Source organism: Geotrypetes seraphini, chromosome 15, assembly GCF_902459505.1.
Source record: "Geotrypetes seraphini chromosome 15, aGeoSer1.1, whole genome shotgun sequence".
In the NCBI taxonomy this organism is placed as follows: domain Eukaryota; kingdom Metazoa; phylum Chordata; class Amphibia; order Gymnophiona; family Dermophiidae; genus Geotrypetes; species Geotrypetes seraphini.
The window spans coordinates 69,380,282-69,403,281 of NC_047098.1; the positions used below are offsets into that span (position 1 = coordinate 69,380,282).

A 23,000-nucleotide genomic window follows, 5' to 3' on the forward strand; every position below is an offset into this window, starting at 1 on the left:
TAGATGTATGTATACGAATGCTAGAAGTCTAGGTAACAAAATGGGGGAACTAGAGACAATAGCAAGACATGACATATTGGATATCATTGGCATAACAGAAACATGGTGGAATGAAGAAAACAAATGGGACACAGTACTACAGGGATACAAACTGTATAGAAGAGATCGAGTAGGGCAGAAAGGTGGAGGTATTGCTCTATATGTTAAGGAGGGAATAGATTCTGTTGAAATGGTTACAACAGAAATGAAAGAGAAGCTTGAGTCACTCTGGATCAAAATTCCTGGTCAATATGGCGCAGATACGAAAATTGGCCTTTACTATCGTCCCCCAGGACAGGCGGAGGAAACTGACTCAGAAATGATGGAGGAAATCAAACAAGAATGCAAGACAGGCAATGTAATTATATTGGGAGACTTCAATTTCCCAGGGATAGACTGGAAACTAGCAACCTCCAACTGCGGCAAGGAGGCCAAGTTCCTGGAGGTGCTAGGGGATTGCTTCCTGGAACAAATGGTAAAAGAGCCGACAAGAGGCAACGCCACCTTGGACTTGGTCCTGAATGGCCTCACGGGACCGATAACAGAAGTGGAAGTCATGGTTCCACTGGGAACGAGTGATCACAATGTAAAGCACAGTTACTTACCGTAACAGTTGTTATCCAGGGACAGCAGGCAGATATTCCCACACATGGGTGACGTCACCGACGGAGCCCCGCAGCGGACAGCCTCGAAAGCAAACTTGCTTGAAGATCTCGATCTTTCGAGCACTGCACCGCGCATGCGCGCGTGCCTTCCCGCCCGAACTAGGGGGCGCATCTCCTGAGAGGATCCTCAGTTCAGATACCTAGCCAAGAAGCCAACCAGGGGAGGTGGGAGGGTTGTGGGAATATCTGCCTGCTGTCCCTGGATAACAACTGTTACGGTAAGTAACTGTGCTTTATCCCAGGACAAGCAGGCAGCATATTCCCACACATGGGTGACCTCCAAGCTAATCAAAAGGGACGGAGGGAAGTTGGCAATTTACGAAAAGAGATTTTGCAAAACAGATTGGCCAAAGCGGCCATCCCTCCTGGATAAGGTATCCAGACAATAATGAGAGGTGAAAGTATGAACTGAGGACCAAGTGGCAGCCTTGCAGATTTCCTCAATAGGAGTTGATCGGAGGAAAGCTACAGATGCCGCCATAGCTCAAACTTTATGGCCCGTCACTCGACCTTGCAAAGGAAGACCAGCCTGAGCGTAGCAGAAAGAAATGCAAGCAGCCATCCAGTTGGAGATTGTGCGTTTCGATATAGAACGTCCCAACCTGTTCGGATCAAAAGAGATGAAAAGCTGAGGAGATGTTCTGTGAAGTTGAGTGCGTTGGAGGTAGAAAGCCAAAGCACGTTTACAGTCCAAAGTATGAAGAGCCGCTTCTCCTGGGTGAGAATGAGGTTTTGGAAAAAATACAGGCAGAACAATAGACTGATTGATGTGAAATTCTGAAACCACTTTAGGCAAGAATTTAGGATGAGTACGTAGGACCACCTTGTCATGGTGAAAAACTGTGAAAGGTGGATCTGCAACCAAAGCTTGTAACTCACTGACTCGTCGAGCAGATGTGAGGGCGATCAGGAAAACAGCTTTCCAAGTGAGATACTTGAGGTGAGCTTTGTCAAGCGGTTCAAAAGGAGGTTTCATAAGTTGAGCTAAAACCACATTGAGATCCCAAATCACTGGAGGTGGTTTAAGCGGTGGATGGAGGTTAAGAAGTCCTTTCATAAAGCGAGAAATCATCGGATGCGCAGAAAGGGGTTTTCCATCCAATGGCTGATGAAAAGCAGCTATAGCACTAAGATGTACTCGAATAGATGTAGTCTGAAGTCCAGATTGTGACAAATGAAATAAATAGTCCAGAACGGATGTCAAAGAAGCAGATCTGGGTGGTAAATGACGTGTAGAACACCAAGCAGAGAATCTAGTCCACTTCTGACCATAACATTGTCTCGTAGATGGTTTCCAGGAGGCAACCAATATATCTTGAACAGACGGAGAGAATTGAGAGAAGTCTGTTATGCAGAAAGGTACCAAGCTGTCAAATGTAGAGACTGCAGATTGGGATGAAGCAAAGATCTGTGACTCTGCGTGAGTAGAGAGGGAAATACTGGTAGAAGAAGAGGCTCCCTGGTGCTGAGTTGAAGTAGAAGGGAGAACCAAGGTTGCCTGGGCCACCGAGGAGCTATCAGAATCATGGTGGCATGGTCTGACTTCAGCTTGACTAGAGTTTTGAGAATCAGAGGAAACGGAGGAAAAGCATAAAGGAACTGGTTCCTCTAGTCCAGTAGAAACGCATCCGCTTCGAGACGTTGAGGAGCATAGATGCGGGAGCAAAATTGAGGCAGTTTGCAGTTGAGAGGTGACGCAAACAGATCTATCTGCGGAGTTCCCCAACGAGCAAAAATTTGGCGAAGAGTAGGAGAATTGAGTGTCCATTCATGAGGCTGTAGAAGACGACTCAATTTGTCCGCCAAATAATTTTGTTGACCCTGAATATAAACAGCTCTGAGGAAGATGTTGTGAAGAATTGCCCAACGCCATAATTTCAGAGCTTCTTGACAGAGGGAGTGAGATCCCGTCCCTCCCTGTTTGTTGACATAATACATGGCTACCTGATTGTCTGTACGTACAAGAATCACCATGTCGTGAAGGAGATGTTGAAAAGCTTTGAGAGCATAGAATATCGCTCTGAGTTCCAACAGATTGATATGACGCCGACGGTCTGCTGGAGTCCAGAGACCCTGAGTGCGAAGGCCGTCCACATGAGCTCCCCATGCATACATTAATGAGTCGGTTGTGAGGACTTTCTGATGAGGAAGAGGGTGGAACAGCAAGCCTCTTGAAAGATTCAAAGAGAGCATCCACCAACGGAGAGACTTCCGAAAAGAAGGAGTTATGGAAATCAGTCGAGTTGGTAGATCCACTGATTGCTGCCATTGGGATGCCAGTGTCCATTGAGGAATGCGAAGGTGAAGTCTGGCAAAAGGAATCACATGAACTGTAGAAGCCATGTGACCTAGCAGAACCATCATCGTTCGTGCTGGAACAGTTGAAAGGTGGAAGAGTTGTTGAGAAAGCTGAAGCAGAGCGGCCTGACGTGGTTGTGGAAGGTATGCTCTCAGATTGATAGTGTCCAGAGTTGCTCCTATGAACTGGAGAGACTGAGAAGGAGTCAACTGAGATTTTGGAAAATTGATGTGAAATCCCAAACTTTGTAGAAAAAGAATAGTCTGTTGGGTCGCTGCAATAACCCCTGAAAAAGAGGGAGCCTTGATGAGCCAGTCGTCTAGGTATGGAAATACTTGTAGACCCTGGTTGCGAAGAGCTGCAGCCACGACCACGAGACATTTTGTGAAAACCCTGGGAGAAGAAGCCAATCCGAAGGGGAGAACTCTGTACTGTAGATGAAGGTTTCCTACTTGGAATCTGAGGTACTTGCGAAATGCTGGATGAATAGGGATATGAGTATAGGCCTCTTTGAGATCTAGGGAACACATCCAATCTCCTTGATCCATTAAGAAGTTGGCAGAGTGAGCATTCAAAATTTCTCTTTGACTAGATATTTGTTGAGAGCTCTGAGATCCAGGATTGGTCGCAAATCCCCCGTATTTTTGGGAACTAGAAAATAACGGGAGTAGAATCCCAAGTTCCTTTGGAGAAGAGGAACTTCCTCCACTGCTCGTAGGAGAAGAAGAGCTCGAGCTTCTTGAAGAAGAAGGGGGAGATGCGACTGATTGGAAGGACACTCTCTTGGATGGCGATCTGGAGGTACCTGAAGGAGTCGAAGAGAGTATCACTCTCTTATGATGGTAAGCACCCAGAGATCTGATGTAATGAGCTCCCATTGGTGATAAAATGTGGACAGGCGACCCCCTATGGGGAGGAGAGAATTTGGGAACAGAGAAATTTGAATGCTCAGGTCGAGATTGTCAAAAAGACTGAGCAGGCTTGGTGGCAGCAGGAGTCTGAGACTTTTGTTGTCGCTGTTGTTGAAGAGGACGACGAGGAGGAGGTCTGGAAAAAGCAGGAGTCGTTTTCTGAGGATAACGACGTGGAGTTTGCTTGAAACCTCTAGTTGGTGCAGGTTTCGATTTTGGACGAATGAGGGAAGCAAAAGAGCGTTCATGTTCTGAAAGATGCTTGGTAGCCGCCTCAATAGAGTCATCAAATAACTCATTTCCTTGACAAGGAAGATTAGCCAATCTATCTTGAAGGTTAGGATCCATGTCCACAATACGCAACCATGCTAAACGACGCATGGCTACAGCAAAGGCAGATACTCGAGATGAGAGTTCGAATGCATCATATGAAGCTTGTAACATGAATAGTCGTAACTGAGAAAGAGTCTTAAGGATGAGTTTAAATTCTGAGAGACGAGTAGTAGAGATATCCGGGTAAAAAGATGGTAAAATCTTCAGAAAATGATTGAAGTAGGATGTAAATATATAGCTATAATTAAGAACTCTATTTGCCATCATAGAGTTCTGATACAAACGACGTCCAAACTTATCCATGGTACGACCTTCTCTCCCTGGAGGAACTGAAGCATAAATTTTTGAAGGATGTGCTTTTTTTTAAAGATGATTCTACTACCAGGGATTGATGAGAAAGTTGAGACTTTTCATAACCTTTGCATGGAACAGTTCTATAACGGGACTCCAATTTAGATGGAATGGCAGTGATTGAATAAGGAGTCTCCATATTACGAGTAAATGTCTGTTTCAGAACAGGTGTCATAGGCAATCTAAGGGACTCTTTTGGTGGATGAGGCAGCTCCATATCTGCTAAGTATTCAGGAGTATACTTAGAGTCTGAATGAAGGTCCAATTTGAGAGCTTGACCCATATCAAAAATAAACTTTGCAAAAGAAATGGATTTAGGATCAGATGTTTCTTCAGGCGAGACACTGCGAGATTTAGGAACAGCTGAGTAAGATGGAGAAGCCTCTCTAGAGTATGGAGAAAGTGGTTCTGAGTCCAGACGTAAAGTCATAGAAGAAGCCGCACTGTGAGGCGGAGTAAGAGAATGTTTCCTCTTTAGGCTTCTGGAAGGAGAAGTACCAGGTGTACGTGTCACAGAATGGGTCGAGGTGTGAGGTGAACTGTCTCGACGTGAGTGCTTCGACGGTGATGTCTTCGGTCGAGAAGGGCTTCAAGTCGATGCTCGATGGTGTCGAGATCCATATTTCTGCTTCGAAGAATGAGGCAGAGAAGTCTCAGTATCCAAGGTCGAAGACTCCTTCCGAAGCTTGGAAGCAATAGGTCTCGAATGCTTCGACCGGTGCTTCGGAGGAGGTGAGTCTGGAGAAGAATCCGATGAAGAAACGTTCTTCGGTGTCCTTGATCGGCCTCGGGACACTGGAAGCTTCGGTTGAGTGACAGGCTGATCAGTCCGAGGCAAGGTTGAGGACGGGACCAATTGAGCCACTAAGGAGGAAATCTGAGTGGTGAGTATAGATTTCAGCATGTCCTCCAGCATCGGCACCGAGACAGAAGAATCTGACCTCGTAGGTGCAGCAGTACGCTCCGAAGAGGGCGACCTCGAAGGTGAGTATTCCCTTATCTTGGAGGTACGCTTAGACGAAGGACGTGTCGAGGACTCTGGTGGCTTCTTGGGTTTGGTACCTGAAAGAGAACCCGGAGACTTACCCCCCGTAGAAGACTTCGTGGATGGTATTGTCTTCGAGGGAACCGAAGCAGGTAAGGTCGAGGCCTTCGAGACCGAAGTTCCAGCCGGAGTCTGGGTCGAGGCCTTCGAGACCACAGGTGTCGATGTCGTCAGAGTCGAAGCCTTCGAGACCGGGGCAGCCACCGAGGTCGAGGTCGAATCCGAAGGTTGCTCCATGCCAAAAAGTTGAAAAAACTGAGCACACCGGCGCCGAAAAGCCTGTGGAGTAAGGGTGAAGCAACGATGACAGTCTTCTGGGGAATGAGTGGAACCCAGACACTGTAAACAACGGCAGTGGGGATCGGTGACCGAAATCACACGATTACACTGGCGACAACGTTTAAACCCGGTAAGAGGCCGGGACATGGAAAAAATAAAGTCCATGTCGAACGAAAGAGCGAATGGGCCTAGGCCCAAAGCTCACCGGCCGGACAAAAATAAAAGAAAAAACCGAAAAAGAAGAGCACAGCGACCGAACTTAACTAAAGAAAAGAAAAGAAACAGCCGCGGTGAAGAGAAGGCAATGCTGCAGAGATAGAAAACGTGTCTTCTTGTCTCCGCGGAATTAAACAAACTGAGGATCCTCTCAGGAGATGCGCCCCCTAGTTCGGGCGGGAAGGCACGCGCGCATGCGCGGTGCAGTGCTCGAAAGATCGAGATCTTCAAGCAAGTTTGCTTTCGAGGCTGTCCGCTGCGGAGCTCCGTCGGTGACGTCACCCATGTGTGGGAATATGCTGCCTGCTTGTCCTGGGATAATCATCTTTAAACTTGACATCGGGAAAGGGAAACATGCCAAAACCTTAACCACCACCTTAAACTTTAAAAAGGGTAAATACGATCGCATGAGAGCCATGGTAGAAAAACGACTCGAGAAGATGGTGGACAAACTTGAAACGGTAGATCAGGCATGGTCCCTACTGAAAAATACTATCACAGAAGCACAAGATCTCTACATTCCGAGGATTTCCAAAGATCGGAGAACAAAGAGCAAAAGAGAACCGGCATGGCTTACCATACAGGTGAAGGAAGCCATAAAAGAAAAGAAGGACTCTTTCAAAAAATGGAAATGCATAAAGACAACCGAAGCCTGGAACAAACATAAAGATGATCAGAAGAAATGTCACAAGGCGGTGAGGGATGCCAAACAGGAATATGAGGAAAAAATAGCCCAGGAGGCCAAAAACTTCAAGCCCTTCTTTAGATACGTGAAAGGGAAAAAACCTGCAAAAGAGGCAGTGGGACCCCTGGACGACCAGGGAAGAAAAGGGTACATCAAGGAAGATAAACAAATCGCAGACAAACTAAATTCCTTCTTTGCGTCAGTCTTTACGAAGGAGGACACCTCAACAATACCTGAAGCGGAGAAAGTGTTTGCAGGAGAAATAGAAGACAGCCTCGCCACAGTTGAAGTGGACTTAGACCAGATATACTATCAGATCGACAAACTTAAAAGTGACAAATCCCCTGGACCGGATGGAATTCACCCGAGAGTCTTAAAGGAATTGAAGGTTGAAATCGGAGAGTTATTGCAAAAACTTGCAAACCTGACAATCAGAACTGGACAGATACCGGACGACTGGAGGATAGCGAACGTCACGCCAATTTTCAAAAAAGGATCGAGAGGGGAACCGGGCAACTATAGGCCTGTGAGTCTTACGTCTGTCCCCGGCAAGATGGTTGAAGCACTGATCAAGGATAGCATAGTCCGGCACTTGGACGCACACGACTTGATGAAACCCAGTCAACATGGATTCAGGAAAGGGAAATCATGTTTGACGAATTTACTCCAATTTTTTGAGACCATGAACGAGCAAATTGATAGTGGGAAGCCGGTGGACATAATATACTTGGACTTCCAGAAAGCGTTCGACAAAGTTCCACACGAAAGACTTCTCAGGAAACTACAAAGCCATGGCATAGAGGGAGATATACAAAGATGGATAGGCAAATGGCTGGAAAACCGAAAGCAGAGAGTGGGCATAAATGGGAAGTTCTCCGACTGGGAGAAAGTGACTAGTGGTGTACCCCAGGGCTCGGTACTTGGGCCGATCCTTTTTAATATTTATATCAATGACCTGGAGGAAGGAACATCCAGTGAGATCATCAAGTTTGCAGACGATACAAAACTATGCCGGGAAATCAGATCGCAGGAGGATAGAGAGGAACTCCAGAGCGACTTGTGTCGGTTAGAAACATGGGCGGAGAAATGGCAGATGAAGTTCAATGTGGAGAAATGCAAGGTAATGCATTTAGGCAATAAGAATAAGGAATACGAGTATACAATGTCAGGTGCAACTCTGGGGAAGAGTGAACAAGAAAAGGACCTGGGTGTACTGATAGCTAGGACCCTGAAGCCGTCGTCACAATGCGCGGCAGCGGCAAATAGAATGTTGGGCATGATAAAGAAAGGAATCTCGAGTAGATCGGAGAAAGTTATAATGCCGCTTTATAGGGCAATGGTCAGACCACACTTGGAATACTGCGTCCAACATTGGTCTCCCTACCTAAAGAAGGATATAAAACTGCTGGAGAGGGTGCAGAGACGAGCAACAAAACTGGTGAAGGGTATGGAGAAACTGGAATACGAGGATAGACTTATAACACTAGGATTGTTCTCCCTTGAGAAAAGGAGACTGCGTGGGGATATGATCGAGACCTTCAAAATACTGAAAGGAATCGACAAAATAGAGCAGAGAAGATTATTTACATTGTCCAATTTGACACGGACTAGAGGACATGTAATGAAGCTAAGGGGGGACAGGTTCAGGACTAATGTCAGGAAGTTCTGCTTCACTCAGAGAGTGGTTGACACCTGGAATGCCCTCCCAGAGGAGATTATTGCGGAATCGACCGTCCTAGGCTTCAAGAGCAAACTAGATGCATATCTCCTTAAGAGAGGCATATAAAGATATGGTGGACTATAAATTACTAAATACAACTATTCCCCAGTGGAAAACCTAACCAAATATATAAACCAAAATAGTGGGAATATTTTGGACTATAAATTACGCCAGGTGTACACTTGGCAGGGCCTCCGCGTGTGCGGATCGCCGGACTTGATAGACCGAAGGTCTGATCCAGAGATGGCAGTTCTTATGTTTTAATTAGATTGTAAGCTCTACTGAGCAGGGGCTCTCTCTTATATTTAATATACAGTGCTGCATAGAAATGATAAGCAGTAGCAGTAAGAATATACTCCTATATGTTCTGTAGTAAAATGGATCCCAGCCCTTACAATTTGGGTGCCTTATAGCATCCAATTATATACCTCTTCCATGTTTAGCTGCCCCATTTTATAAACCTACACATATAGCTGCTGCCAATTAAGTACAAATGTCACTAATTTTATGTTCTGTTCCATTTAGGAGGCAGAAAGGAGTACTTTTTAAAAATCTGTGTGCGCCTCTGACCCGGTGCAAAGCTCAACAGGGAAATTCTTTTCCAATATATGTGTATACTCAAGCCATACGCCCACTATGCCTCCCTGAAATTTCTATGTGCTGTGGCTATCCATGATAGAATAGCTGCTGAAATCACCATCTCCACATGGAAATGCCGCATGTGTAGATGCTTCGAACATAACCTCCTTAATCAGCTTGAATTAGCTTTATCTGCGTGTACAAGGAGCAGGCGCACACAGGCTCTACAACTTCTAGAAAAAGCTAGAACAGTTCACACAGCTATGCATTGGCTACCTTGAAATATTCTCTACAGCTCAGGCTTACTCTGCGGATGGAATACAGTGAATACAGGGTGTATGCTTGATTTACTAACCTCATTTCCTTGTAATCAGAGTGCATTGGTCATTTCCAAAATCAGTCGTAATGCCCTCCCCATTCTCTCACAAGTGGAGGATCATTATAGCTAACGTTGGCTTCTCTGTTGCAGGTCACCCTCCCCTACATCACAATTTTGTTGCTCCTGTAATTGCTGTCATCAAAGTTTCGTAAATGATGTGCCCATGGAAGTTCCTGTTCAAATCGGGAAACTTGACGGAAACTTTTCAAGATGTTCAATCAAAGGATTTAAATAATAATCTACAACAGAATCATCCTAAAGTACACAGGTAAGTAGTTTTTACATCTCATTCTATGTGTCCTCTTATCACTGAGTCTCTAGCAGAAGTTAAATTATTGTACTTTCATTGTTAAGAACTGGACAGCACTAGAATATTCCTCTGCTTTTGCAAGTTAAACTAATAGAAAGGCTAACTTTTTTTCATATGTATTTAATTACTTCTATTTTGCCTGCAAGCTATCAAAGCAGTGTTCGTCGAAATACAGTAGGTAAACCAACCTCTGCGTGTCAAAGCAGCTCCTGATTGGATAAGGCCCGACTTATGCAGGAAGAGGCAGTCAGAGCGTACTGCGAGTGATTTCCTGCACTCGCGGTGCTCCGGCTGCTCTCTCCTGCCTCTGCCCTCTCCTTGTTGGCGGTTCGCGGTCGGAAAATACCGCAAATGACTGGGACCGCGAACCGCCGACCACGAACGACCGGGGGAACACTGTACTCCATTTGGATATGCACCACAAACATTGCAATTGTTTTCAAAATGGCCATGGCATAGAGCGATACAAGGGCATTATAACATTTTCATCTTTGTTTCCCATTCTTTTCATGATAATTCCTTTTTTTTTTTTTTAAAAAATTTCTTTATTCAGTTTTGCATATTACAACAAGTGTATCAGAAAAATTCATATAATCTTATAAATACACACTTCATTTTCTTCATGAACATTTTTTTTTAAATTCTTTATTCATTTATAATTTAAACAAGTGTACAATAAATATATTTTATAATGATTTAAATATTATGTAACTAGTCTTTAAGCCCGTTACATTAACGAGTGCTAGAATAGAGTGTCTGTCTGTCTGTGTTTCTTTATCTCTCTCTCCTTGGCCGCTGTCTGTGTCCTTCTGTCTCCCCCCCCCTCCCCGAGCAAAGCTGTCTGCCCCCCCACCACACACCTCCCACCCAAAGCAGCCCCCTTTCCTTCTCCCTGTCTCTCCATGGCCCCTTTCCCTCTCCCTCTGGCTCCCTGAATTAATCCCCCTGCTTACCCTCCCTCCATCCCGGCGTCTTCTGGCCTGCTCCTCTTCAAAGCAGGCCGCGATCGTGGTGGCCGCTCCCCAACCCAGAAGCACGCTCCCCCCCGACGCGATCCCGTGCGTCAGAGGGAATGTGCCACCGAGGCCGGAAAGCGGCCCGCGAGGCCCGACAAAGCCGGCCACGATCGCAGGCTGCCCCAAAGAGGAGGATCAGTGGCAGCGGCAGCGACAGCAGCGGTGAGCGAGGGCTGGAGGTATGGTCCAGCTTGCTTCGGATTGGTGAGGTGAGGGCGGGAGGTCTGTTGAGCTTCCTTCGGGTTGGTGAGGGCAGGAGGAGGGGAGTGGCCAGAGTGATCTAAAATGGAACACGGCCACAGATCACACACCACGACTGCAGTAATCATGCTTTTTTAAAAGCGCATGCGCCAGTAACCTTTTATTATATAGGATATATTTAATAAATATGACAAATGTAAATAAAATAGAAAACCCCCAATCCCTCTCTACCTATTTCAGAAAATCTAACTTAATACATCAAAATGTATTAATTAATTCTGTTTGCTTTCTTAGCAGCTGCCATACATTGATCTGAGGGTTTCAAAATATCTTCAACAATGACACCTAGTTCCTTTTTTCCTAACACAGAACCCAGCATCACATAGCTATAGTTCCCGTTCCTCTTTCCCACACACATCACTTTGCACTTGTTCACATTTAAGGGCTCCTTTTACTAAGCTGCGCTAGCGATAACCCCGCGCTACACAAAAAATACTAACGCAAGCTCTATGGAGGCAGCTGTCGATCACATGTAAATCACACATGTAAATTCCACCATTTGTGGAATTGTGGCTACCTCAAACATAGGCGCCGGCAATGTAGGCCACGGTTTTGAGGCCTACATTTCTGGCACCTACGTTTGACATGAATTGTGTCTATGGTAGCGTCCTAAGGTCATTTCCGGCATTAACCATGCCTACTTTGATCTTAAGCATCCTTAAGCACCACCATAAATGAGAGCTAGGCTCTGGTTTTGTAGGCGCCTCTAGACAATTTTAAGGTGGTGTTTATAGAATATGACCCTAACTGCATAACTAAGCTCTGAAATTCACTGCTGGAGGATGTGGCAAAGCCATTTCAGGGGGTACTTAGATGAGGAGTAGCACTTACAAAATGAATAAGAGAAGGTACATTTTCAGAAAAACTCAACTGAGCTCTGGAATTTATTGCCAGAAAATGTGGTCAAGGCAATTAGCATAGATGGCTTTAAAAAAGGTTTCGATTAGTTCCTGGAGAAAAATCCGTAAGTCACTATTATGCCGTGGAAAGTTGGGAAAGATTCTGCTTATCTCTGGGTCTGAGCAACAAGGAATCTTCCACTTGTGCTCAAGTGACCTCCTGGAACACATTTGTGCAGGGAACTGAATTAACAGCCAAAATCATTCCCCCAAATTCCCTTCATTACTGTTTCCAGCAGGACGCACTTTCTCAAAATTCACTCCTTTTCCTGGCCTCCAGGTCTTAAAGAGTAAAAATGGCCTCCTTCACGTAAGAAAGGAAAGGAAAAGGAAAAAGTTCAGGAAATATCTGTGACAATAACAATAAAACCCCACCAAATGACCTGTTTGAACTCTGCTCACAGATGATTTCCTGCCCAATGCAGACCTTCTTAAGCTCTTTCTACACCCTGATTGATTTGGTTATCCCTTTACTGTAGCCTGGATGACGTGCTTGCCTCGATTGTTACTATTTTGGGGTAGTTCCATTTTCTGCCTTCAGCAGTGCTAGGGTGGGTATTTCATTTCTTTTTCTCATTTCACATGGACAGTAACAGAGTTAGAACTCCTCTAAGTGGCATTTTGCTGTCATCTCTTTGTTTTTAAAGCCCCGTTGCACAAGAAGATGCCAGAACAAGTGGTGGAAGTGAAAGGAAGTCCAAAAGAGCACAACCGGTGGCCCCATCCCAGGTCAGTAAGCTAAGAGCCACAACTGGTTTCGAATGCCACAGTTCTGTTTTAGGAAGCCATAGTTTCGTCACATTTTGCTCCCAGGACAATTGATCACACATAAAACTAAGATTTTACTATTCTAACCAGAGTTTCTTAATCCGATCCTGGAGTAAGTACCCCCTAGCCCAGGGGTGCCCACACTTTTTTGGCTTGCGAGCTACTTTTAAAATGACCAAGCCAAAATAATCTACCAACAATAAAAATGCTAAACATATATATACACACACACATACACCGAGTGTACTTTATATTTAAAATATATATTGTTTACCTTGCATAACAGCATGAACATGTATGGTAGAATACAATTCTTTGCGACTGCTTCCGCCCTCCCTGCTCAAAAACGAGAGGAATAGCGCCACCCAACCCTCGTGAGATTTGATGGTGATCTGTGCAATCTCTTTGCAGTTCTCGAGAGATTTGTTAGTTGCTCACCACCTGTTCAGAGTACTCGCGACTTTCGCAGGCAACATTTACCTTAGCAGTTCTCGCGAGAATTCATGATGGAGACGGCTGGTGCCCTTGTGGTAGAGATGGGTTACTGGGACATTGAAGATGACAGTGACTGTTTCCTTAAAACGCGGATCACTACTAAAGTTGGAGCCACGCTTGGTTTGTGATTGGGAGGGGTCAGAGCTAGGAGGGGGGGTGTTTGAAAGGTGAACTGAACATTAGTGCTGCCCGACTCAGGAAAAAAAAATTTTGAATTGATTCAACCTATTGAATTGATTTTTCAATTCGATTTGATTTTCCTGCCCAATTGGATGTTTTTTTCAATCATCTTGGTGGGCTTATTTTATAGCCTCTTCACCCACCCCACTCCATTTGCCCTCTCCTACCCACACTGATGCTGTGGTGTAAACAAAATAAACAAACAAAAAAAGACTTTTCCTCTCTCTGTTAAATCCTAGCTCACGTTCACTCTGGCAGGATACACATTTCAAATCTGATACATTATAATCACAAAACAGAAAATAAAATTTTCTCTACCTTTTCTTGTCTGGTCATTATTCAAATCATGTTGATCTCAGGCTCTGCAACAAGTATCTTCTGATAACTCGCTTGCCAGGGTCTCCTGCCCATTTGTCGTTTTCTTCTTTCTCCGTGCTAACCATCCATCTTCCAACCCTGTTCTCCCCTTCTGTTTCCCTTCCCTGGAGTTCTGGCATCTTTCCTTTTTTCGTCTCCATCCCCACAGCTGCAGCAATGGACCCCATCTTCCCCAGATCTATCTCTCCTTTTCCCAACTACCCTTTCGTCCAGCATCTCTCCCTCCTTCCCCAAGGTCTACCAGCTCTTTCTTTCTCTTCCCAACTACCCTCCTATCCAGTATCTCTATCCCTACCCTACACACACCATTCCTTGTGTCCAATTTCTCTCCCTTTCTGTTCCTTCCCTCCCTAAATTTCATTGTCCACCATCCTCTCCTCTATTTTTAGACCCATTACTTTCATCTTTCCCCCTCCCTATCCCCCCAGTCCGCATATGCACATCTCCCTCCCTCCGTGTACTTCTACACTAGCCCCCCCACTCCTGAAGGTCTGCATATTCCCCCCTTCTTTGTAGCGTCCTTCGGCTTCCCTCCGGCCTCACCTTCAGCTAATTAGGGCAGCCGTGGGCTTCCATAGCACGTTTCCTCTGCCGGGGTCCTGCCACTCCACTGCAGCACTTCCCAACTGACCCAAGGGGCCCCCTACCTAAAGTAGGAGCAGTAGCAACAGTGGGTGGCCAGCAAGAGGCAGCGCTGCTGCTCCTGCTAAAGGAGACCTGAACAAATGGTCGAATCGAATTGATTCACCAAAGTGAATCAATTTGAATCAGCGAATCGGGCGGCGCAGTCTCCTGTGTGCGGTAGAGTTTATTTTGAAAAGCAAGGCTCCGCAATTGACTCGCGTTGCCTTTGCGATTGACGTGTTAGGCACCCCTGCTCTAGCCAGTCTGGTTTCCAGTGTATCCACAACCAATACGCATGAGATCTGCATGCATTGCCTCCATTATATATACAGTAAATAAATCTATATCATGCATACGAGGGGGTGCTGAAAAGTTCTCAAACCAACCAAGAAGAAAATGACATGGATATGGTTCAATCAATGATCTGAAATAATATCAAAACAGAGACTTTTGTTTCTGCAAACTGACACTTAATGAACGAATGGGAAGGGTAAGTATATTGTGCAGCATTAATTAGAGAAGAAAATCGGAAAAGTAAGGGACTAGATAAGTAATAGTGTTAATGAAGAAGAAGCTGATCAAAGACATCTTTATAGAGGAAACACTTTAATGCACCTTTGAATTTCTCTTAGTTGGATTCAGACCTTATGTGAGGTGGCAAAGAATTCCAGATTGTAGGGCCAGTCACTGAAAATAATGTTGTGCATCAAGTCCCTATAATTTTCAGCAAGGTAACAAAGAGTAGATGTTGATTTGTTGATCTTAATACTCTTGGAGGGTCATGTGGAATTATTAACTTAACCTTTTCCTATCATGTGTCCCGGATAACGGGACATTCCAAAAATGTCATTGCCATCGTATGTCCCATGGACATACAGTACACATTCTACCTATCATTTGTCCCCATCTATTGGGCCATTGTAGAAATGATCTGCTCTAGCTATCGTTCATCCCAGGGTATGGGACAAACTCGGCGCATACCTCTAGGTCACATGACTAGGATCGCCCTGGTTAGAGGCTTGCTGGCAGCCCAAAGAGGTTTGATTGACAGCTGAACGAGCAGTAAACATGGCAGAATGAGATTGCCGTTCTCGTGTCAAACGAATGACTGGGGCTGCAGTTTTGGCACAAATGGATTTATTACCAAGTAGTTCGGAGTCTGAGTTGGATAATGATTTGGACTTTGATGCAGAAAATGTAGCGGGCAGTAACGATGAGGGGGAAACAAGTGACGTTGAATAATACAAAACTTTGCTAAAATAATTACGATTGGAACCAGCGTAACGTAAAATTTATTACAATAGGAAAAGGTTAATCGATAAATGCCAGTTCCTTGGTTTTCAGCATTTTGAAAATTATCATGGCCTGTTTATATGTTATTCTATGTTGAATGGGTAGCCAATGTGTACTCTTTAACAACGGGGTAACATGGTCGTATTTCTTGGACCCTGTGATGACCTTGATAGCGGTATTCTGTATGAGCTTAAGACATCTGATTTCTTTCAATAAGATACCCTTATAAAGGGAGTTACAATAATCTAGCTTTATGATCACAAGGGAATGAATCAGTATATTCAGTTAAGTGGGTTCCAAAATGCTTTGCAGAGACCTTATCATTCTCAGTTCACGGAAACAACTTCTGACAACTGCTCCTATTTGCGTGTGATAGGTAAGTTTTGAATCGATAATTACTCCTAGGATTTTGACCGAGTTAACCTGAATGATGGGTCGATTGTCAATACAAATTTGCGAGGTTAACTCTAAACCTTCTTTCCAGGGGAAGAGGAAGCAGTTTGTTTTAGTGATGCTCAGAGATAACGTGTTTTCACTTAACCAATTGTTTATTATATTTAGCTTCCTGTTTATGTCTTCTATTTCACTATTATTTACTCAATTGCTGAGATGAATGAGTGGGAGAAGATAAAGTTGAATATCCTAGTGATAATAAGGTATGTTTGTCTGCATTCAATTTTTCCTTAGGATTCTCCAGGTCATGTAAGAACAATGAGCAAAGTACCAGCATGTCCAAGATATTTGAAAATAAGAAACTATCAGGATGGAATGACCTTTCAAGATACTTTACACCACAAAGCCAAGGAGGTATGAGAATACAGAAGCATATAATGTATTTTCAAAGGGTTATAGAGTCTAACTGTGGGGTTTAGGGGCCTAAATTGCCCCATTTGAAACAGACTAGGATTGAATTCCTAAATCTAGACTCCTAGGGGTGCTTTTCATATTTATTTATTTGAACATTTGCTATGTTGCCACATGATGAAAAGATATCAAGGCAGTTTACAAAGGAATAAATACAAGAGCTAAAGAAGCCCACACTGAGAAATCACAAACACTGAATTGTGGTAGGGTTTTGCACATATTGTAAATTAAAGTGTGTAAGTGCAGAGCCTGTATGGTAAATGCAAAGGAATAGATTTTCACCTTATACAGAAGGATGTCATACCACAAGACTGCTGCTTGGGATCAATGGTACCAGTCCCAGGCTGGAGTGGAAGAGAATCACTCTTGCCCAGGTCCACTGAAATTACCAATGATAACTGCTAGGAAAGTCCCAGAGATGTTAGAGGGAGTGGGGGAGGGTCAGAATCAGGGGGAGAGGTATTTATCTTTAGGAGGTAGATTACAGGAGGGGTATCAGGAGATGGGGATTTTGACTGTTGGGGGATTGGATCAAGAGATGAGGGATGAAGCTTCAGGAAGAGAGGAAGATTGGAATGGGGGGTGTTAAGGGGTATCCGGAGTAAAGATTCCGATGTAAGTGGTGGTGATGCTGGGTAATTGGACAATGAAGTGCTGCCATGAAACTTGTTTTTTTGACAGCAGCCATGCTACCAGACTGCCAGTAGCATGACTTAAGAACATAAGAATTGCCTCTGCTGGGTCAGACCAGTGGTCCATCGTGCCCAGCAGTCCGCTCACGCGCGCCCCTCTGGTCAACGACCAGCGCCCTAACTGAGACTAGCCCTAACTGCGTACGTTTCGGTTCAGCAGGAATTTGTCTAACTTTGTCTTGAATCCCTGGAGAGTATTTTCCCCTATGACAGACTCCGGAAGAGTGTTCCAGTTTTCTACCACTCTCTGGGTGAAGAAGAACTTCCTTATGTTTGTACGGAATCTATCCTCTTTTAACTTTAGAGAGTGCCCTCTCGTTCTCCCTACCTTGGAGAGGGTGAACAATCTGTTCTTATCTACTAAGTCTATTCCCTTCAGTACCTTGAATGTTTCAATCATGTTCCCTCTCAATCTCCTCTGCTTGAGGGAGAAGAGGCCCAGGTTCTCTAATCTTTCGCTGTACAGCAAGTCCTCCAGCCCCTTAACCATCTTAGTCACTCTTCTCTGGATTCTTTCGAGTACTACAGTGTTCTTCTTCATGTACAGGGACCAGTGCTGGACGCAGTACTCCAGGTGAGGGTGCACCGTGGCCCGGTACAATGGCATGATAACCTTCTCCAATCTGTTCGTGATCCCTTCTTTATCATTCCTAGCATTCTGTCGCCCTTTTTGCCACCGCCACACATTGCGTGGATGGCTTTATCGAATTATCGATCAGAACTCCCGTCTATTTCTTGGGAGGTCTCTCCAAGTACCACCTTGGACATCCTGTATTCGTGCATGAGATTTTTGTTACCGACATGCATTACTTCACACTTATCCACGTTGAACCTCATCTGCCATGTCGATACCCATTCTTTGAGCCTGATTATGTCACATTGCAGATCTTCGCAATCCCCCTGCGTCTTCACTACACTGAATAACTTTCTATCGTCCGCAAATTTAATCACCTCACTCGTCATACCTATGTCCAGATCGTTTATAAAGATGTTGAAGAGCAAGGGTCCAAGCACCGAGCCTTGCGGCACCCTACTGGTGACGCTCTTCCAGTCCTAGTATTGTCCATTTATCCCCACTTTCTGTTTCCTATGCTCCAGCCAGTTTTTAATCCATGTGAGTATTTCACCCTCAATTCCATGGCTCACAATTTTCTGAAGTAGTCGTTCATGCGGAACCTTGTCAAACTCCTTCTGAAAATCCAGATATACACCAGGAAATTCTTTTTTACTGAAAGGGTGGTTGATCGCTGGAATAGTCTTCCACTTCAGGTTATTGAGGCCAGCAGCGTGCCTGATTTTAAGGCCAAATGGGATAGACATGTGGGATCTATTCAAAGAGATAGGTAGGGGAGGGTCATTGGGGTGGGCAGACTAGATGGGCCGTGGCCCTTATCTGCCGTCTATTTCTATGTTTCTATGTTTACAATGTTGACCAGGTCGCCCTTGTCGATCTGCTTGTTTACTCCCTCGAAGAAGTGCAGCAAGTTTGTCAAATAAGATCTGCCTTTGCTGAAACCATGCTGACTGGTCCTCATCAGATTGTGTCCGTCAAGGTGATTAATGATGCGGTCTTTTACCAGCGCCTCTACCATCTTTTCCGGTATAGAGGTCAGACTTACCGGTCTGTAGTTTCCCGGATCTCCCCTTGAACCTTTTTTGAAGATCGGCGTTAATATTCACCACCTTCCAGTCTTCCAGAATCTTTCATGATTTGATCGACAGATTGGCTATTAGTTGAAGCAGTTCAACCATAATCCCTTTCAGTTCCTTAATGACCCTCGGATGGATGCCATTCGGTCCCGAGGCTTTATCGCTCTTAAGCCTATCAATCTGCCTGCATACTTCTTCTAGACTGACCTTAAACCTTGTCAGTTTCCCGTCTTCGCCTCCAGCATATAGTCTTGTCTGTTGATGTTATTATCACACAACCCACCCCTTGGCAATGGAGTTTCCTGACCTACTTATGGCTCTATGGCACAGGGATCCTGTTAATACAATTGACTGGGTATAACCTTGTTACTTTTATTGTATATTTTGCTTATGTCTTGTCACTTTACATTGCCTGTACATTGCCTTGGGTGAAAGTCTTCATAACAGCGGTTAATAAATCCCTATAAATAAAAAAATTAATTGCCCCGACATGTGATGCATTTGAAACCACATATACTGTAAATGTTCCATATTTTGAGCAATTCCCTTTGAATATCTTTTCAGTGATCTGCTTTTTTAATTAATACTGTTTACCTTTGGATTCCTTGGACTTGTCCATGTGGTTTCTCTTTACATTGATTTCTGACATGTATCTGTTTTTCAGGCTCTTGGTTGCAAGTCTAAAGTTTGCCATGGATCTATAATGAACCCTAAAGGTTTATTGAAAGGACCAAGAGATGAGCCACCTCAGCCTGATGAAATCTTACCTCAAGCCATTGACTTCATCAATCAATACTATAATTCCTTTAAAGAGTGAGGATCTGTTATTGCTAACTTAGAACTATATATAACATGGGTGTCAAAGTCCCTCCTCGAGGGCCGCAATCCAGTCGGGTTTTCAGGATTTCCCCAATGAATATGCATGAGATCTATTAGCATACAATGAAAGCAGTGCATGCAAATAGATCTCATGGATATTCATTGGGAAAATCCTGAAAACCCGACTGGATTGCGGTCCTCGAGGAGGGACTTTGACACCCCTGGTGTAGAATATCATTCAGATGCTTGCATGAGTCCAGGAACAAAGTGGACATTGTATGTGATCTCTCTTATACAGAAGAATATGATAGAGAGGACAGACCCTACACTTAGAGGCATTTTTACAGATAAAACAGTTTAATGTATAGAAATAGCCTCTTGTAAACTTATCTGGAGTTTATGCATGTAAATATATGTACAAAGAGAAATTTAATTTAAAAAAATGTGCTTAGGTGGTCATTGTCACATAGAAAAATTTAAACTCAGAAATATTTCAGCAAATTTATTTGAAACATTCCTAAAAACTGTTCCTACAAATCATTTAATATAACAGTTATTCAATTTCTGAGGACCTTCCAATATGGGCGAGCACTTTGGCATTCAGTCTTCTGGTATTGTTCAAAATCCCCACTACATCAGCTTCACTTATCTCTCTATCCACTGTTTTCAAAATCTGGCTGTATAATCTGACATAAATTCAAATTTTGAGCTCAGGGAGAAAGACTTTGCATCGATAGTCCTATAAATTTGCTGTTAATGGAATGATTACAGAGGCTTTCGGTGCCAATAATTAGGCTTCGTAGTTGACCAACACCAGAAGGCTGAAGCCACATGTTTTCTCACATCTGTCTCTGAGCCTAAATCCTCAACAACTGCTACTACTTATTTCTATAGCGATACTAGACATATGCAGCATAGTACATTAAACATGTAAGAGACAATTCCTGCTCGATAGAGCTTACGATCTAATCACAGGACAAATAGGGGTTAGGGAATTTCTCACAGAGGGAATGATAAAACAGATATGGGCACTGTACAAATTAGTGGGAGTTAGGAGTTAAAAGCAACCTTGAAAAAGTGGGCTTTAGCCTAGATTTGAATACTGCCAGAGATGGAGCTTGATGTACTGACTCAGGCAATCCGTTCCAGTCATACGATGGAGGACGGAGTAGGCAGTAGAGGAGAAAGGATACAGATACCCGATTACCCGATGAATGGAGTTCCTGGGGAGGAGTGTAAGGAGAGTGCTGCAGAATGAATGCACTTGTGGAGTTTGAACTGTATGTTGAAATGGATAGGGAGCCAATGAGGAAAGGGGTAAAGTGGTGCAATATAAATTGTGCAGCAGAATTTTTAATGATTTAAAGGAGAAAGAGATGGTTACGTGGAAGAGCTGTGAGAAGCAAGTTGCAGTAATCTAGGCGAGAGGTAATAAGAGTATGGATAAGGGTTTTGGTAGTGTGCTCAGAAAGGAAAGGTCATAAGAACATAAGAATAGCCTTGTTGGGTCAGACCAATGGTCCATCAAGCCCAGTAGCCCGTTCTCACGGTGGCCAATCCAGGTCTCTAGTACCTGGCCAAAACCCAATGAGTAGCAATATTCCATGCTACCGATCCAGGGCAAGCAGTGGCTTCCCCCGTGTCTTTCTCAATAACAGCCTATGGACTTTTCCTCCAGGAACTTGTCCAAACCTTTCTTAAAACCAGCTAAGCTCTCTGCTCTTACCACATCCTCTGGCACCGTGTTCCAGAGCTTAACTATTCTCTGAGTGAAAAAAAATTTCCTCCTATTGGTTTTAAAAGTATTTCCCTGTAACTTCATCGAGTGTCCCCTAGTCTTCGTAATTTTTGACGAAGTGAAAAATCGATCCAATTGTACCCGTTCTACTCCACTCAGGATTTTTGAGACTTCAATCATATCTCCCCTCAGTCATCTCTTTTCCAAGTTTTTGTCTTTCCTCATACGAGAGGAGTTCCATCCCCTTTATCATCTTGGTCGCTCTTCTTTGAGCCTTTTCTAGCACCACTATATCTTTCTTGAGATAAGGAGACCAGAATTGAACGCAATAGTCCAGATGAGGTCACAATATGGAGCGATACAGGGGCATTATAACATTCTTAGTCTTAATCCGTTTTAATAATTCCTAGCATCCTAGGAAGTGACATCAGAGGTATAGCCGACACGACACGACACAGGCAGCAAGTTCATGATGTTGCTTGCACCTGGAAAATTAAAAAGGGCACAAGGATGACAGGGGCAATGGAGGCAGTGGCACTAGGGGATGTAGCATACAGGCGCTATTCCAACTGGGAATGTTCCTGTGGAGTAGGGCAGAGTTACTAAGCATAAGGACCATACAACATGCCCAAAACAGTTAAAATTAATCAAGTCCATATTCAAAGCGATGTAACTGGCCAAAAACAGCTCCTGGATGGGCTAACTGGTCATTTTCAGCAGCACTTAACCAGTTAGTGCTACGGAAAATGTCCAGTTAGCACCTCTCTCAAAACCAGCTGTTTTGGGGTGTTCTGGGGCAGAGTCAAAATTTGGCCAGTTAAGTGCCAATGTTCAATACATAACTGGCCAAGACAGAAACATGATGGCAGATAAAAGCCAAATGGCCCATCCACAGTAACCATTATCTCTTTCTCTCTCTGAGAGATCCTACGTGCCTATCCCAGGACCTCTTGAATTCAGACACAGTCTCTGTCTCCACCACCTCTTCTGGGAGACTGTCCCATGCATCCACTACCCTTTCTGTAAAAAAGTATTTCCTCAGATTACTCCGGAGCCTATCACCTCTTAACTTCATCCTATGCCCTCTCATTCCAGAGCTTCCTTTCAAATGAAAGAGTCTCGACTCATGCACATTTACATTACATAGGTATTTAAACGTCTCTATCATATCTTCCCTCTCCCGCCTTTCCTCCAAAGTATATAGATTGAGATCTTTAAGTCTGTCCCCATACACCTTATGATGAAGATCACATACCATTTTAGAGTCAGTTCTATCTTTATGCTGGTTAAGTACTGAATATCACACTTGGCTGGCTATGTGTTAGCTAGCTTCACAAACCTGGAAATTCAGTGCTGACTCCTAGACATGGCCCGGCATTGAATTTCTGAGCATAACTTCAGTGATGGTCAGTAAAACACTGACCCCAATATTACCAAGGTAAAAAGAGCAGAGAGTATGGTACAGTGGTTAAAGCCACAGCCTCAGCCCCTGAGGTTGTGGGTTCAAATCCA

At 44.1% G+C, this 23,000-nt stretch overlaps 1 protein-coding gene across 1 annotated transcript in view; it reads left to right on the forward strand.

Annotated features, from left to right (window-relative positions):
• The first annotated feature begins 5,235 nt into the window (after positions 1–5,235).
• NOS2 (nitric oxide synthase 2) overlaps positions 5,236–23,000 on the forward strand; it is a 135,815-nt gene continuing 118,050 nt past the window's right edge. Inside the window, exons 1-4 of the mRNA XM_033922490.1 lie at positions 5,236–5,330; positions 12,635–12,716; positions 16,413–16,532; positions 19,596–19,744. Coding sequence (XP_033778381.1) covers positions 5,236–5,330; positions 12,635–12,716; positions 16,413–16,532; positions 19,596–19,744 — 446 coding nt within the window. The remainder of the gene's footprint in view (positions 5,331–12,634; positions 12,717–16,412; positions 16,533–19,595; positions 19,745–23,000) is intronic.